This window comes from Oryza sativa, chromosome 11 (assembly GCF_034140825.1).
Source record: "Oryza sativa Japonica Group chromosome 11, ASM3414082v1".
Taxonomy (NCBI): Eukaryota; Viridiplantae; Streptophyta; class Magnoliopsida; order Poales; family Poaceae; genus Oryza; species Oryza sativa.
The window spans coordinates 18,964,010-18,980,383 of NC_089045.1; the positions used below are offsets into that span (position 1 = coordinate 18,964,010).

General features: G+C 41.7%; 2 protein-coding genes across 3 annotated transcripts; both read left to right on the forward strand.

Annotated features, from left to right (window-relative positions):
- Nucleotides 1-1,967: 1,967 nt before the first annotated feature.
- LOC4350526 (DNA replication licensing factor MCM2-like) lies at nt 1,968-7,933 on the forward strand. Its single transcript, NM_001423386.1, has 18 exons — nt 1,968-2,053; nt 2,138-2,385; nt 3,099-3,286; nt 3,767-3,963; nt 4,053-4,242; nt 4,339-4,558; nt 4,643-4,850; nt 4,982-5,116; nt 5,199-5,390; nt 5,473-5,645; nt 5,740-5,928; nt 6,013-6,129; nt 6,208-6,292; nt 6,374-6,526; nt 6,609-6,734; nt 6,865-7,047; nt 7,297-7,458; nt 7,572-7,933. Exons 1-18 carry the CDS (start codon nt 2,051-2,053, stop codon nt 7,686-7,688), a joined length of 2,886 nt encoding a protein of 961 aa, NP_001410315.1. The 5' UTR covers nt 1,968-2,050; the 3' UTR covers nt 7,689-7,933.
- A 1,109-nt stretch (nt 7,934-9,042) lies between these two features.
- On the forward strand, nt 9,043-16,298 carry LOC4350527 (bifunctional dihydrofolate reductase-thymidylate synthase). Of its 2 annotated transcripts, XM_066305489.1 has the most exons (13): nt 9,043-9,309; nt 10,283-10,355; nt 10,717-11,243; nt 11,347-11,746; nt 11,853-11,897; nt 12,675-12,740; nt 13,363-13,424; nt 13,523-13,597; nt 13,692-13,857; nt 14,085-14,208; nt 15,211-15,317; nt 15,466-15,580; nt 15,879-16,298. In XM_066305489.1, exons 2-12 carry the CDS (start codon nt 10,290-10,292, stop codon nt 15,574-15,576), a joined length of 1,749 nt encoding a protein of 582 aa, XP_066161586.1. In that variant the 5' UTR covers nt 9,043-9,309; nt 10,283-10,289; the 3' UTR covers nt 15,577-15,580; nt 15,879-16,298. The 2 variants fall into 2 exon arrangements, with proteins under 2 accessions (XP_066161586.1, XP_015615085.1); XM_015759599.3 differs by lacking the exon at nt 10,283-10,355.
- The last annotated feature ends 76 nt before the right edge of the window (nt 16,299-16,374 follow it).

A 16,374-nucleotide genomic window follows, 5' to 3' on the forward strand; every position in this document is an offset into this window, starting at 1 on the left:
TCAATGATCTTTAAAATGGAGCCAGATAACAAAAACGACGGGAAAGAAAACCTCCAAAAGTAATCCCAAAACAAAATTCCAATAAATTCAAATAAACTTTTGGATCTCATAATCGAAACCACTCGAAATAAGTTCACTAGAGGTCCCTCAATTTAACAGCGAGATTTTTTAAGGTCCTTTAACCATAAAACCAGAAATCTTTACCCTTAAACTATACAAAACCGTCTAATTTGGGTCCTAAGGCAGTATAGATGGCTGGTTTTGATGACGTGGTATCCTTGTCAGTAAAAATAATAAAATAAATATGTGGGGGCCCATACGTCAGTGAGAGAAAATGATGTGGCCCCACATCTCTTTTTTCTTTTCTTTTTCTCTGCTCTTCTCAACTTCTCGGTTCGCATGCGCAGGCGAGCAAATGGCGGCCGACGGCGGCGCGCTGGGAAGAAGCAGGAGAGGGGAGAGAGGAGGCGGCCGACGCCAGAGAAGGGGAAAGAGGCGGCCGGCGCGACCGCCCGTGAGGCCGCAACGGCAGGAGCGGCGGCCGGCGTCGCCTCTCCCCATCCGGAGGCGGGAGCTGCACCGGCTCCGGGCGCGGGCAGCGCGCAGCCGGAGCAGGCGGTGTCAACGGTCGAGCGCGGCTGTGGCGGTGGGCGAGCGCCGGCTCCGGGCGCGGCCGGAGCAGTGCGGCGGCGGCAAGTGGCGGGCGAGCGGCCGACGAGGTAGTCGGCGACGGAGAAGAATACTTCAATAAGCTTCACTAGCCGCCGCCTCCGGAGACGGAGAGCTCCTCGTCGGAGTTCTAATCCAACGTGGCTGCTGCCTCACAATTTATATATATATATATATATATATATATATATATATATATATATATATATATATATATATATATATATATATATATATATATATATATATATATATATATATATATATATAACTACTTGTCTATAAACGATTGATTCTGTTGTGTTTGAGAATTAAGATGGTGGATCCAGTGAGTAGCGTGAAGCATATCACGGAGATGGCTCTGAAGATCAAGCATGCGGTGGGGACGGTTTAGAGAAACAAGTAGGACTGCCTCCAGATCAGAAGGCGAGTGATGAGAGTGAGCGATATACTGTCGCTGCTGCAGGAAACGGAGAACATCTTGAGCAACCCGGCAATAAGCGCCGCGTTGGAGGATCTCGCCGACACAAATTTCTCACTGTGCTCCTACCTTTTTTGCCTCTGTAACAGCGGGGAGAATGGGCAAAAGTGGGAGCGGCAGCGATGGCATCGGCATGCGGTGGGAGCAGCGGCGGTCGTGGCGGCGCGTGGTGGGAGCGGCGGCCCTGGGGGGGGGAGGGGAACGGCGGCCGTGGCAACGTGCGGTCGGAGCAGCAGTGGCCTCGGCGACGACGGGGAACATGGGTGACGGTAGGAGCGGGGAGGAGTCGGCCCGCGGCGGGAGCAGCGGTGGCCGTGGCAGCGCGTGGCGGGCCGCGACGGCGGGAGCGGCAGAGGCGTCGACTCGAGGTGGGAGCGGCGGTGACGGCATCAGCGCGCGGTGGGAGCAGGGGAGGCCGCGGCGGCGTGCGGCAACGTAACTGACATGTGGGCCCCACCTACCAGTCATCAATACTGCCTTGGGACCTAAATTAGACAGTTTTGTATAGTTTAGGGGTAAAGATTTCTGGTTTTATGGTTAAGTTGAGGGATCTCCGGTGAACTTATTCCAAACCACTCCCAACCACAACGCGAGTCCATTGAACTGGGCCAGACTAACGTAAATGGGCCGGGCCGAGGCCCAAAGACATTTCCATCCAGTTTTGGGCTTCCCCCCCGAACTCACCAGGGCCCACCTCGCCTGCCACCCCCACCTCCTCTGCGCGGGAAACCGTTGCTCGTTGGCGCCAATTTTTCCCGCCATTTCGCCCCCCGCGCCGCCTCCCTCTTAACCCCACCTCCTCCTCCTCCCCCAACCCTAGCAGCCACTCCTCCCCACCTTACTCCCCCCCGCTTCCACTCCCCCGAACCTTCCAGAACCTTCTCCCGCTCCCCCGCCGAGATGGTAAGCTCCCCTTCCTCTTCCTTCAGCGCGGCGGCGGCGGCCGGATCTGACGCCTCGCCGTGTTTTTTTTTCTTTTTTGGGTAGGATGACTCGGAGAACAACGCGCCGTCGACGCCGGGGTCGCCGGGGTTCAGCACAGACAGGCTGCCGCCGAACACCACCACCAGCCGCGGCGCCACCGACCCGTCCTCCTACTCGGACGACGACGACGACGACGTGGTTGGCGCGGAGGAGGCGGAGGTCGACCCCAACGTGCTCCCCGAGGACGACGGCGTCGTCGCCGCCGAGGAGGAGGAGGACGGGGAGGACCTCTTCAACGACAACTACCTCGAGTAAGCGAGAATTCCCAGATCTGATGTTCATTCTAGTTCGGTTGACAAGTGAGATCTGGTTTGATTAGAAGTTTGTTTTTGTGGCTTAGTGGGAGAATTAGAAGTTTTAGTGTTTATGTTAAATATTTGCTTTAGGGATTGGCAAATTTGGCCGTTGACTGGCTCATATAAGAGGGATTGACCAATTACTTGACTAAATTGTGTACTTTTTGGTCAAAGAATTTTAAGTACGATTTTTTACTGTAGTGGTGCTACAGATACTTCGATGGTGTAGAAGCAAACAACTCTTAGCCTACTGTGTTCTGTCACAGTGAAATGTCCACGAAGTTCTTTCATTTTGATTAGATAATCTCTTGCTCTGTTTAATTACCTATAGGTTTGTTAATTTTGGTTTACATGTGTAAATTAGTTGAGGGATTTGTTGATCACTTCGCCTGTTGCCTTGATGCTTATTCTGTTAAGTTATGTAGTTGGCACAATAAACGGATACAATACATTTGGCTGTTAATTTGCCTAATTGATATTGTTTGAATTAACGGTCCTCTTGCTACACAGTTTCTTTTAGCAGTTCAGTACAAAGGGACTACCTGTCTTTATAAATCCATGAAACATTATAAAACTCTCAAGTCAATGCAAACTCGTCAGATGTTGCAAGTTATTGTTAAATTCCACAGTTTTGATTAACATATTGCATCTTTTCCCTCCTTTTATAGTGATTACCGGAGGATGGATGAGCAGGACCAGTATGAATCGGTTGGGTTAGATGACTCGATAGAGGATGAAAGGAACCTGGATGAGATCATGGCAGATAGAAGGGCTGCTGAAGCAGAACTTGATGCAAGGGATGTGAGGACTGGTGCAGCACCTGATAGGAAATTGCCACGGATGCTACATGATCAAGGTAATGGCATTGTGAAAAATTGCATTTCCATGAGATATTAGAACTGAACCCCACCTTTCTGCTGTTGTACTTTATATTCTTGTTACTTGAGAATTTGAGATATGTTAATTTGATATGGTTAGCTTTAGTCGAATGCTATGTTTTAATGCTTCTTGGGTCAACTATATGTAACTGAGGTTGTATACTCCATTTGCATTTGCTTCTTTTAAGTCTGATTCAACCCGTAGTGTGGTTGTGAATTTTGAGTTTTGGACTTCAGTGATGATTTTTTCTTAAATATTCAATATGGAGCATCACATTACTGAATATATTATCTGAGTTTGACATTGTGGTATGGTTGTGAACTTGCAGTAGTAATCCTTTCTATATTTACTAAAATTAGTTTGCTTGAAACTTGTTTATTCTTTCTATGAGATATTCTTTCTGGTCAGTTGGTCTTGGTAATTGTAAGTTGAAGATAGTGTTTCTTTTATGGTGCAGACACAGATGAGGATATGAGCTTCAGGCGTCCTAAAAGGCACAGAGCTAATTTTAGACCACCAAGGGAACCAAGAACACCAAGAAGTGATGATGACGGTGATGGTGCCACGCCTAGTTCACCTGGAAGATCTCAGCGTGGAATGTATTCTGGAGGGGATGTACCTATGACTGACCAGACTGATGATGATCCATATGAGGTATTGATGTTTGAACTAAAATTACCTTAAGTTCCTTTAGATTTTCCAATTGGTCGCCGTCCTATTTGCTGAGCATATTTTATATGCAGGATGAATTTGATGAAGAAGATGAGATGAACATGTACCGTGTACAAGGAACTCTTAGAGAGTGGGTCACAAGAGATGAAGTCCGCCGCTTTATCGCAAAGAAGTTCAAAGAATTCCTTCTAACATATGTAAACCCAAAGAATGAACAAGGAGAGTTTGAGTATGTTCGACTAATCAATGAGATGGTTCTAGGTATGATTCTCTTTTCCTTTTTGCATGAAAAAAGGCCACATTTGTTGGCATTGTAAGAAATGCTTGCTTACCTAATGTTTCCTCTCCTCTTTGCAGCTAACAAATGCAGCTTAGAGATAGATTACAAGCAATTTATTTATATACATCCAAACATTGCTATATGGTTGGCTGATGCACCTCAATCGGTGCTAGAAGTTATGGAGGAAGTTGCCAAAAATGTTGTTTTTGATCTCCATAAGAACTATAGGAACATTCATCAAAAAATCTATGTCCGAATAACCAATCTTCCTGTCTACGACCAAATACGCAATATCAGGTCAGTACATGCTTTCTTTAGTATGGTATTTAGAAGTCAAATTGATTGATTGTCTGTGCTTATATGCTACTTGCCAAATTTCAGGCAAATCCATCTGAACACAATGATTCGAATTGGTGGTGTTGTTACTCGGAGATCAGGTGTTTTTCCTCAGCTACAACAGGTCAAGTTTGACTGCAGCAAATGTGGGACTGTCCTGGGCCCCTTCTTCCAGAACTCTTACACTGAAGTCAAGGTTGGATCCTGCCCTGAGTGCCAATCCAAAGGGCCATTCACCATCAATGTTGAGCAAGTAAGTTGCCTGGGACGATGGTAGTTCTGATACATTTGGGCTTTCTTCTCTGTCTTAATGCATGAACATGTTTTTGGTTCTAATATTCAAACTGTTCTCTTTTAATAACAGTTGATTTATTTGTCTCACAGACCATATATAGGAACTACCAGAAACTCACTCTTCAGGAAAGCCCAGGAATTGTTCCTGCTGGCAGGCTTCCAAGATACAAGGAAGTGATACTTCTGAATGATTTGATTGACTGTGCTCGACCAGGAGAGGAAATTGTAAGTCTTCTGCATGTACCTTTTTTATTTCTACATCTTATTGTAGAAAGCATGTTCTAATTGACTATCTGCCCATGTTCAGGAGGTCACTGGGATATACACCAACAATTTTGACTTGTCTTTGAATACAAAGAATGGTTTCCCAGTTTTTGCCACAGTAGTGGAGGCAAACTATGTGGCAAAAAAACAGGATCTGTTCTCTGCTTACAAATTAACTGATGAGGACAAGGCGGAGATTGAGAAGTTGGCAAAAGATCCACGGATCGGTGAAAGGGTTTGTGCTTAATCCTTAAGCCCCTTGACTCAATTATAATAAGCTAATCAGTATTGTCTGACAAATGACTTATTGTTTACAGATTGTCAAATCAATTGCACCATCCATATATGGTCATGAAGATATCAAGACTGCCATTGCACTAGCTATGTTTGGGGGGCAAGAGAAGAATGTCAAGGGAAAGCATCGCTTGAGAGGAGATATCAATGTACTCCTCTTAGGTGATCCAGGCACTGCAAAATCCCAATTTCTCAAGTAAGGAATAGGCAATCAGTTTCATCATCTCTCTTTTTATTGCTCCATTAACTCAATATTTCATTATCTAAAAAATTAACTCACTGTTTTGTAGGTATGTTGAGAAAACTGGACACAGAGCAGTGTACACAACTGGAAAAGGAGCTTCTGCTGTTGGACTCACCGCAGCAGTTCACAAGGATCCAGTAACACGGGAATGGACACTTGAGGGTGGTGCACTAGTGCTTGCTGATAGAGGCATATGCCTTATTGATGAATTTGATAAGATGAACGATCAAGATAGGTATGTGTAATACCATTTGGATAATGTGTGCTTTTAAGCATTTATGTTCTATTGCCCTAAGATATCTTTCTCTTATTGTTTCAGGGTGAGTATTCATGAGGCCATGGAGCAACAAAGTATCAGTATATCAAAGGCCGGAATTGTCACATCCCTTCAAGCTCGGTGCAGTGTTATTGCTGCAGCAAACCCAATAGGAGGAAGGTGATGTGATCTACTTGCTCAGGATGTTTTCAAACAATTGTTTTGAGCAATATACTTAATTTTATCATGTTATTGCAGATATGATTCATCGAAGACATTCACCCAGAATGTTGAACTGACGGATCCAATTATTTCACGTTTTGATGTCCTTTGTGTTGTGAAGGTTTGGAGCTGATTTTGCTGTGTAATATATTTTTGCAGTCCTGGTATCTATCTGTACTGATTTTTTCTGGTGCAAATGCAGGACATTGTTGACCCATTTACAGATGAAATGCTTGCAAGGTTTGTTGTAGATAGTCATGCAAGATCTCAACCCAAGGGTGCTAACCTTGAAGATAGGGTTCCAACTGATGTTGAGGATGATCCATTGGCTGCTGCCAGACAAGCTGACCCAGATGTACGAACCCTTTGTACTTCGCACAACAGAAACATTTTTTTACTAAATTTCATTGTTTTTAACAAAATCCTATATTTTTTAGATCCTTTCTCAAGACATGCTGAAGAAGTACATAACTTATGCCAAGTTGAACGTGTTTCCCAAAATTCATGATGCTGACCTGGACAAGATTAGCCATGTTTACGCAGAACTTCGTCGTGAGTCATCTGTAAGATATCCTTGTTTCTTGTCCATATCAAATGCATCTTATCAAATACTTAAATATCTTGCCGAATTGGATATTGATACCTATGAAAACTGGAAACCAACATGATATCCAACCTATTTTCTTGTTTCAGCATGGTCAAGGAGTCCCTATTGCCGTAAGGCATATCGAATCCATTATTCGGATGTCAGAGGCACATGCAAGGATGCATTTGAGGAGCTACGTGTCTCAGGAAGATGTCGACATGGCTATCCGCGTCCTGCTTGACTCATTTATTTCAACTCAGAAGTTTGGTGTACAGAAAGCACTTCAAAAGGTAAATTTTGATTTTGCTGTTGTATTGCTATTCTATCATCTTCCAACTGATGCATACCTAGCATGAGTTTGAACTGTTGTAAGCTGCCTTAGTTTTTTAGCAAATGTTACTTGCATTATGCGGTCTATTACTTGCTGAACTCATTCCGAGCTCAAACCTATGCCCCTTCCTTTCTTTGTTTTCACCAATGTAACTGTAGTTCCTCACCATTTCTGCAAATTTTAAAGTATGTTTCTTCTGCCTCTACAGAATTTCAGGAAATACATGACCTATAAGAAGGATTACAATGAGCTGCTCTTGCTTCTTCTGCGCACCCTGGTCAAGGATGTGCTGCACTTCGAAGAAATCGTTTCAGGACCAACGACGCGCCTGACTCACATCGAGGTTAAAGTAGAGGACCTGAAGAACAAGGTATGAGCCAAGATCTCCGCCTCACCCACACGCCTTTCTAACCAAGCTTATTGCGCAAAAATGCTTCGTCATCCAGATTTCGCTCTTGATTCCGGTACATCTGTCTGATGCAGGCCCAGGAGTACGAAATCTATGACCTGAGACCGTTCTTCTCCAGCGCCCACTTCAGGGACAACAACTTCGTCCTCGACGAAGGGCGGGGGATCATCAGGCACCCTCTTGCTGCCTAACTACAGAAGATCATCTGTGACCCATCTGACAATGAACAATTTGAGCTACCTCATGGGATTATCAGACATAGTGTAATCATCAAATGGCAACTCCTTTGTGCTTTTTAGAGACTGTTGCATGTTATCCAGCTGCATTTGGATAGGGTGTACCGTGTGTACTTTCTTAACATTGTAATTCTGCAAGTATGGTAGAAAATGATAAATCTGTGTCAATCAATGTATCATTGTTTTGCATTATTGTTTTCATTTTTTTCCTCATCCGATGAAGCTATAATTTTGCACATGATATAACTTTGCTGGGATGGACATGACATGGTAGGCATCTTCATCACTGCGATTAACATGGTAAAAATAAGTCAGCTACAGCAGCTACGGTAACACTAGCTCCCTAATTAACATAACTCCACCAAAACGAATCCCTTGATATTAACATGGTAAAAATAAGTCAGCTACAGCAGCTACGGTAACACTAGCTCCCTAATTAACATATGTATATGTAAAACTATATGTATACATAAAAGTATATTTATTTAATAATGAATCAAATGATAGGAAAATAATTAATAATTACTTAAATTTTTTGAATAAGACGAACGTCAGACATATTTAAAAAGTCAACGGCGTCAAATATTTAAAAGATAATATATTCTATACCACTGACTTTATTCGAGTTCAACAATTTGCTATCGACATTGTCTCTTTTTATAATATACTGGCGACCTGGTATATTTAGTTTTTATAAAAAAAATATTTCTATGTGGTATATGCAAAAGAATTTGCTTATACAAAAGATAATAGCACAGAAATATCTGTAGTGTATGAAAGATGATTTATATTAAAAACAACAATAAAGAAGTATTTTATATATCATATCACATACAAGTTACATTTTTTTTAAAAAAAATAAAAATGTAAAAAACCTGAAACTTTTATATAAATTTCCATGTTATATAAGAAGGCCACATAAATGAGATAAATCAATAATTAACATTGTATGTCCATAAGGGTATTTTGGGTATTTTTGAAAAGAAGTCCCAACCCAATTACGTATTGTAGAACAATTGATTGATAAAGTTGCCGGTATATTATAGAAAATGACAATGTTGATGGCAAACCATTGAACTCAAATAAACTTACAGAATAGATTCTCTTAGTATTTAGGGATGGAGGGAGTAGAAGTTTTGTAAAGGATCACTAAAATATTTATCCAATCAAAGGATCCTACGGCCTAGACCATCTGGATCCGAAATCGGACGGCCTATGTTTATTGGATGACGTGGCCCAATAAGAGGTATTACTTACTTCCTTCACTACTTTCAATTCGTACAAAATCCCTCAAAAAAAAAAGGAAAGAAAACCCCCCTTTTCACACTAACCTCTACTCTCCCCCGTCTCAGTTCCCGATCTGCAGCGGCGGAGGAGAGAGAGACACCGCCGCCGCCGCCGCCGCCCTCCGGCGAACTCGGCCGGGAGGCGCACGGCGTGGGACGGACACCAGCACCACCCTCCCTCTCTTCCTCTCCTTCCTCACCCCCCAACCCCCGACCCCCGACCCCCGACCCCCGTCTCGGTTCATCCGCGCGGCCTCCATTCCATCTCGGCGGCTCGAATCCAACCGAAGGTACGCCGCTCGTCTCCCCCCCCTAGCCCTCCCTCTCAATCCTCCGGCGGCGCCGCCGCTTCGTGAGGCCGTGCGCGGCGTGGATTGCCTTTTGAGTTGGGTTGGTTAGATAAACCCTTCCGGATTTTTTTTTTTTTGGTTTCGTGCGCGTGGTTGCGGTGCTAATATCAGTTCGTTTATTTCATTGAGGTTTGGGGGTTCAGATGAACTCACATGTACCGATTAATGGTGAAGCTTGTTGTGGAGTGGCAGTGGCGGGGATTTATCATTGTGGGAAAATGTAGGATAATTTCTTAGCTTTCCCTTGTCCGTAATCACTTTATACTACTGGAGTAGAACGTAGAAATCCGTGCACTTCGGATTTCAGAGCGTTTGCCTTGCTTCAGCGAACAATTTTACTTGTTCATACGTGTTCGATTGCTCAAGGGATGATAACGACCCATTGCAGGTGTTATCGTTAGTTCAGATGTTAGATTGTTAGGGGGATAAAAGGTGTTAGGTGCAAGGTCATGCATATCTAAGTTATGTTTTCGTGCATTTGAAGTATATATATATTTATGCAAGGTCATGCATCTCTACATTAAGAATGCAGTGGTAATCTTATAGATATTTATTTATGATAATGGCTTTTGTATGAAATTAGACTCCTTCACTGTATCTTTGATTCCAGTAGAGTATGTGTTCACTTATGCTGGAATGACAGGATAATATCCACTGAGAGGCTCAACTGCATGTATTTCACCAGTAGAGTAAACTAGCAATAGTTTTTTTTTTTTTTTTAGAAAAAGGCAGCCGCCCAGCTTTTGATAAAAAGCATAAAGAGTTCGTACAGGCAATAGTTTAGTTCTGGCATTTGGGTAACACCACATCTTGCTCTTCGCTTTATCTCTCTTCATAACTTTAACCAGTCCAATGTTTTGTGCTCCTTAAGTAGTGTCATCAACTATGGTAATTTTTGTTATTCTTAGCTCAGGATCCAGATGTTAGTTGCAGAGGTGTTCAGAGCAGGAGCATACATCTCTAGATTTTCGCGACATGCATGCCAAGTATATACTGCTACCGAAACTCTTTATAGGGACAGAAATTTACTTGTCAATGCTTTTCCCTGCATTAAAGTACAGTTACTTGCCTTGAGAGAGGGGTACTATGTATAATTTCTGGAACAAAATTGTAGGAGAAAATCGCTTCATAGTTCTGTTTTTATGATTTTCCTTGACATGGGATCCTCTCTACTTATTTATTTATTTTTATTTCTGTTTAGTTCTTTATTATAAAACTTAACGCCTGTTCATTTATAAGTTATAGCACTCACTGCGATTATAAGCCTGCTTACCCTTTTTTTATAATTAATTTATTTTCTAATATCTGAGCGAATTTTCATCTAATATGTTGCTTTCTGGAATTCAGGTTGCAAGATTTTCGGGCATTAGCTGTGCACCCATTTCTCAATTCAGAAGACCTCAATCTCTGGAGGGCAGCAGAAAACTAAGGTCTTGCTGCTTTATTCAAACCCGACTGATAGCCATGGCTACAACTCTCTCCAATGGTGTTTCACAGAATGGCCCTCAGAGGAACTATCAGGTAGTTGTTGCTGCTACTCGCGACATGGGCATTGGAAAGGATGGGGTCTTGCCATGGAAGCTCCTTGGCGACCTTAAATTTTTCAAGGAGCTTACAGTGACTACAGCTGATCCTGTGAAGAAAAATGCTGTTATAATGGGGAGGAAAACATGGGAGAGTTTACCCCTTAAGGCTAGGCCATTGCCTGGCCGTTTGAACATCATATTGACTAGGTCTGGTAGTTTTGAGTTTGCAACAGTCGAAAATGTTGTTATCTGTGGAAGCATGAACTCTGCATTGGAACTACTATCATCAACTCCATACTGTTTATCCATTGAGAAAGTTTTTGTTATAGGGGGTGGACAAGTACTAAGGTGAGCTGTTAACTTTTGCCAAAGCATCTAGTATGTAAATTGTGTTGTTTCTGTATACTCCACCTCAACTCTATTCACCTTTATCTGTAAAATTTCACTGTAGGGAATCTCTTAATGGACCTTCATGTGAGGCAGTCCATTTAACTGACATTCAGTCAAGCATTGAGTGTGACACCTTTATTCCTCCGATTGACTTATCGGTGTTCCAACCATGGTATTCATCTTTGCCTGTGGTAGAGAGCAACATTAGGCATTCGTTTGTGACCTATGTTCGGGTTAGAAAAACAATGGCAGAAACACATGACTCAAATGGCAAGGAATCAGCTAATGATGGTATCAAGAGTGACAAATTTGAAACCGAGAATTTCTCTTTTCTCCCTAAGTTGATATTTGACCGCCATGAGGAGTATCACTATCTCAATCTTGTTGAAGATATTATAAGGAGTGGTGCTCAGAAAAATGACAGAACAGGAACAGGGACATTATCGAAATTTGGTTGTCAGGTATTTTCTCTTTAATGTTGTGAATAATTAATTTGAATAACCAGAAATAACCTGTCTTTAACTTGAATAAACAGAAAATATAACATGTCTTTCTTTTGCTCATCAGATGCGGTTCAACTTAAGGAATAGCTTCCCATTGTTGACAACAAAGGTATGCATGTTTTGCACTAAAGCACATCAGTTTGCATCTAATTGATTTATTTTGATAATGATGAACAAACAATTCTGTGGAAATGAGAAATGGGTTTTCCTTAAATAAAAAGATGGATTTAACAGAAAAGAAGCATGCGGGGGGAAATGTGGTTATGAAACTTATGTTTCTCTGGTTTGGATATCTTCATAGTGCTTCAGACCAATTAGTTTTCAATACATGTCAAATTGGCTGCTATTGTGTCTTATTGGTTTACTTTCAATCTTTTTTCATCACACATGCCCTTTTCTTTGCCTATTATTTGTAACTAAATAGCTAATTGTTGCATGGTCTGAATAGTACAGTCTTTGTAACTGGCTATCATCTTTACTAAGGCAAAAATAAGATGCTCAGTGTGATGTTGGTGCTGAGTTCATACTTGTAACTTGGGACATTCTTCTGTACACAGTAGAAAAAAATTGGGACATTCTTCTGTACATGGGAGAAAAAAAATATTCATTTTCTACTGAGTTTCCACACCTCCGGATCATACTATTAATTGTATCATTGTGTCCTGGGTTACTGCCTTCTTTTTTTTCCCTACCAGTCTATTTTACTGATGTTCGTATATGATTTGGAGATTTAGTGCCACATTTTGTAGAAGCATAGTACAATTTTGTAACGCAACTTCTTGAAAAATGTATATGTAGAAACTAGCCCCTCTTAAGCTGTATAATGTGAGTGTTGGGTTTCCTTTTCTTTATTATTGAAATATAATAACATGATGCTCTTTAACAGAAGGTATTTTGGAGGGGTGTTGTTGAAGAACTCCTGTGGTTCATCAGTGGCTCGACAAGTGCAAAGGTGCTTCTGCTTAAAATTTAATATTTCATTGGAAATGTTATATCCATACGCAATCTATATACTGTCTCGATGCTTTAAATTACTTATCCAGACGAGCCATGAATGCTTATCAGCCTAAAACTGGATCCTCGTGTTCTTTTTCATCATATGTCCATGCACAAATAAAGCCCATGATGTTATCTTGTCTATAGCAACTCCAACATGTAATTTTGCAGCTCTAACAATCTTAGAGTAATTTTACACCAGGAAAATCTCATATGACCGATTGTTCAAATTCAGTGCGATATTTATTTACCTGTGCAGTCTGGTCTATTTATTCAGAAGGGCCTCAATTACAAGCTTGGCAAAAGCCTGATGGAAGTTTATGTTGTCCCTAGATATATGAATATTTTCTGTGGGGTGGAAAACTTTTCTTTTCAATTTTTTGAGCGTTGACCATACTTAAATCACAGTTTTCTTTTCTTTTTCTGTTATGTAACTACTTTCTGCATCAGTTATGTTGGGTGTATCCATTAACTATTGCAGCAGATGAGGCATAAGTGAATATTGTTAGATTTTAGTTTCTTCACATGAGCTCCCATGCTTACCACTTTGGTACAATGATACATTTTTCTACCTTCAGGTTTTACAAGAGAAAGGCATTCATATTTGGGATGGCAATGCTTCGAGAGAGTATCTTGACAGGTATTTATCTTGGATCCACACTAGTCGAGAAACAATGGATATTGCTGTTCTTGGTTCTCGTGCTCTGATCCATTTGGCAAAATTTTACTGTGTTCTAGTGTTGGCTTAGCACATAGGGAAGAAGGTGATCTAGGTCCAGTTTATGGATTTCAATGGCGACACTTTGGTGCTGAGTAAGTTTTTCTCTCGCCCCTACATACCTATCGATGTACCAATCTATCTGTCCATCTAGGTCTCTAAGGACTAAGGACTAACTATTTGTAACAGATATACCGACATGCATGCTGACTATACTGGTAAAGGCTTTGATCAGCTAATGGATGTGATTGACAAGATCAAGAATAATCCTGACGATAGGCGAATTATCCTATCTGCGTGGAATCCTTCAGATCTCAAGAAGATGGCCCTTCCTCCTTGCCACATGTTTGCACAAGTTAGTATAGTGCCTCTATTTTTTTTAACAAAATTTGAGAATAATTGTCTTGCTATTGGAACCTTTTACTTGATATAATACAATATAATATAATGCATCCTCATTGCATAGTTGAACTTTGGAGCCTTTCTCTCTCTCTCTCTCTCCATGTGTAGAATTACAGTAAAATGATATACAAATATTTTCTTGTAGATAGTTTCTTGCTTACAATAATTTTCTTCTTCCAGTTTTATGTTGAGAGCGGGGAGCTATCGTGCCAGATGTATCAACGCTCTGCTGATATGGGACTTGGTGTTCCATTCAACATTGCATCATATTCTCTTCTGACATACATGATTGCTCATGTTTGCGGTATGTTATCTTCTACCCTGCTATGTGACTGGATAATCCCAAAGGTCTAACCTTATTGATGTATTGTTCAGCGTAAGACTGTTTGTTGTTGATGTTGTATTGAATGACAATTTGCTAAAATTCTGTCACTCAGAAAAAGTGCCAGGAAACATTTCTCCGAGGACTTCCCATTATTCTTTTTTGAGTAAAATACATTGCCGGTCCTTAAAGTTGGAGCGAGGTGTCACTTAGATCCATGATCTAGGAAAATCGTCATTCGGGTCCGCGATCTTATTTAAGTGAATCATTTAGGTCCAAAGCGTCTCTGACCGGGTTGACTGGCTTACGTGGCCGTCCACGGTGGCAGCATATTTGCATTTTAGCCCCCCCACATCTTGGCAACGGTAGCAACAATGGCGGCGACGGTTCTTGGTAAGGTGGTGCGAGCTGCTTGCCCGCCGCCCCATGCATGGCTCATGCATGCACGGGTGATGGTCAGTAGCTAGCAGCATGTGGAGATAGAGAAATGAGATAGAGACAAGGGGAAGCCAAGATGGGGGGGCTAAAATGCAAATATACTGCCACCATGGACGGCCACGTAAGCCAGTCAACCCAGTCAGAGGCGCTTTGGACCTAAATGATTCACTTAAACAAGATCGCGGACCCGAATGACGATTTTCCTAGATCATGGACCTAAGTGACACCTCGCTCCAACTTTAAGGACCGGCCGTGTACTTTACTCTTCTTTTTTTATGCAGTTACACATAAATCTTCATGAACCATGCTGTTTCCTGTACTGTAAAATAAATTGGCTGTGCCTTGTGATTATCTAGAATGTATTATGGGAACATTTATTTGATGCAAGAAATTAATGCCCTTCAGTTCATACAGTACTTTTCAGTTAATCAGTAGTTAGAAATATCTCCATTATGGAACAGTACCATCATTAATTTGAAGATGCTGAACATCCTTTTCCATTCTGACATGACTCCTGAGGCATATCAATCGTTTGTCTAAATTCAGGTCTTTCTCCTGGAGAGTTTGTCCATGTTATTGGTGATGCCCATGTCTATAGAACACATGTGCGAGCTCTGGAGGAGCAAATCCAGAAGCTACCTAAACCATTTCCAGTAAGCAACTCAATAATTTAAATTTATTTCATTCAAAAGCATGGAACATTCAGATATGAAACAGCACTCCTGAGTTTTGTGATGATTCACCTTACTTATCAATGGTGATGTCTATAAATCCGTTTAATTATATGAATACTATGTGCAGGTTTTGAAGATTAACCCTTTGAAGAAGGATATAGATTCTTTCGTGGCATCAGACTTCAAGCTGGTCGGTTATGATCCTCACCAGAAGATTGAAATGAAAATGGCAATATAATTTGGTATTCCTCTAGCATTTATACTCGTACTGACGCTTTTCATGTTTCAATATTTGCTTGCTGTCTGATAGAAGATTATGGTACCAGTACTTATGATGCACGCTGTACTGTTGATAGAGCTCGCCCATCAGTTTTCAACATTGTTCTGGTGTCCATGATACAACCTTTCTGTTGCAATACTGCTCTCTTTTATGTCCATGCTAACTAGATAAACATATGATTACTGAGCTGCAACGGATGACAAGTGGGGTTTTTGTGCATAATATTGCTTTCCCTCTGACTCGTGTCCATAATTTTGCAGGTGGCTAAGCTGGGACCCCCAGTCACTATGTGAGCTTGGAGAAACTTAAGCAGGAAAACCTTATGCGAACATCGCACTAGCTTACTTTTTTTTTTTTAGTGGTGGTGCTGGATGTTCATTTGGACCTATGTTCTCCATTTATCCGCGATTGTACTTTTATCTCGGTCGCCGATCTAAACCCTACGAAAACACCGGTCACTGGCTCCCCCTTTTATTTGGACCCAGTGAATGATGTTAGAGCTTGTTTCGAGTTGACACCATGTTGGAAGAGGCCAACCGGGCGTTATGTGTAGCTCGGCGATGGATGTCATGTACCCTGACTGCGACACACATTTTGGTCATTTTGGTGAAGCTTCGGAGTGCCTCTGGTGTTGCTGGACGACACCTACTAATTGTCTCCATCTGAGATTTTTCTTTCCACATGTTTGGAACACCAGATGATGGGTGATGATGCTGACCTGTGGATTTGGAGTTGTTCAGCATATGTTGGCACTTT

What these genes read in the sequence shown, in the direction of transcription:
- LOC4350526 (NM_001423386.1), top strand. An exon ending in CTCGACCAGGAGAGGAAATT is followed by an intron (nt 5,117 to 5,198) that starts GTAAGTCTTCTG and finishes GCCCATGTTCAG; the next exon opens with GAGGTCACTGGGATATACAC. An exon ending in GCAAAATCCCAATTTCTCAA is followed by an intron (nt 5,646 to 5,739) that starts GTAAGGAATAGG and finishes ACTGTTTTGTAG; the next exon opens with GTATGTTGAGAAAACTGGAC.
- LOC4350527 (XM_066305489.1), top strand. Translation starts at nt 10,290, where the DNA reads ATGTTAGTTGCAGAGGTGTTCAGAGCAGGAGCATACATCTCTAGATTT. An exon ending in GGGGGTGGACAAGTACTAAG is followed by an intron (nt 11,244 to 11,346) that starts GTGAGCTGTTAA and finishes ATTTCACTGTAG; the next exon opens with GGAATCTCTTAATGGACCTT. An exon ending in GTGGCTCGACAAGTGCAAAG is followed by an intron (nt 12,741 to 13,362) that starts GTGCTTCTGCTT and finishes TTCTACCTTCAG; the next exon opens with GTTTTACAAGAGAAAGGCAT.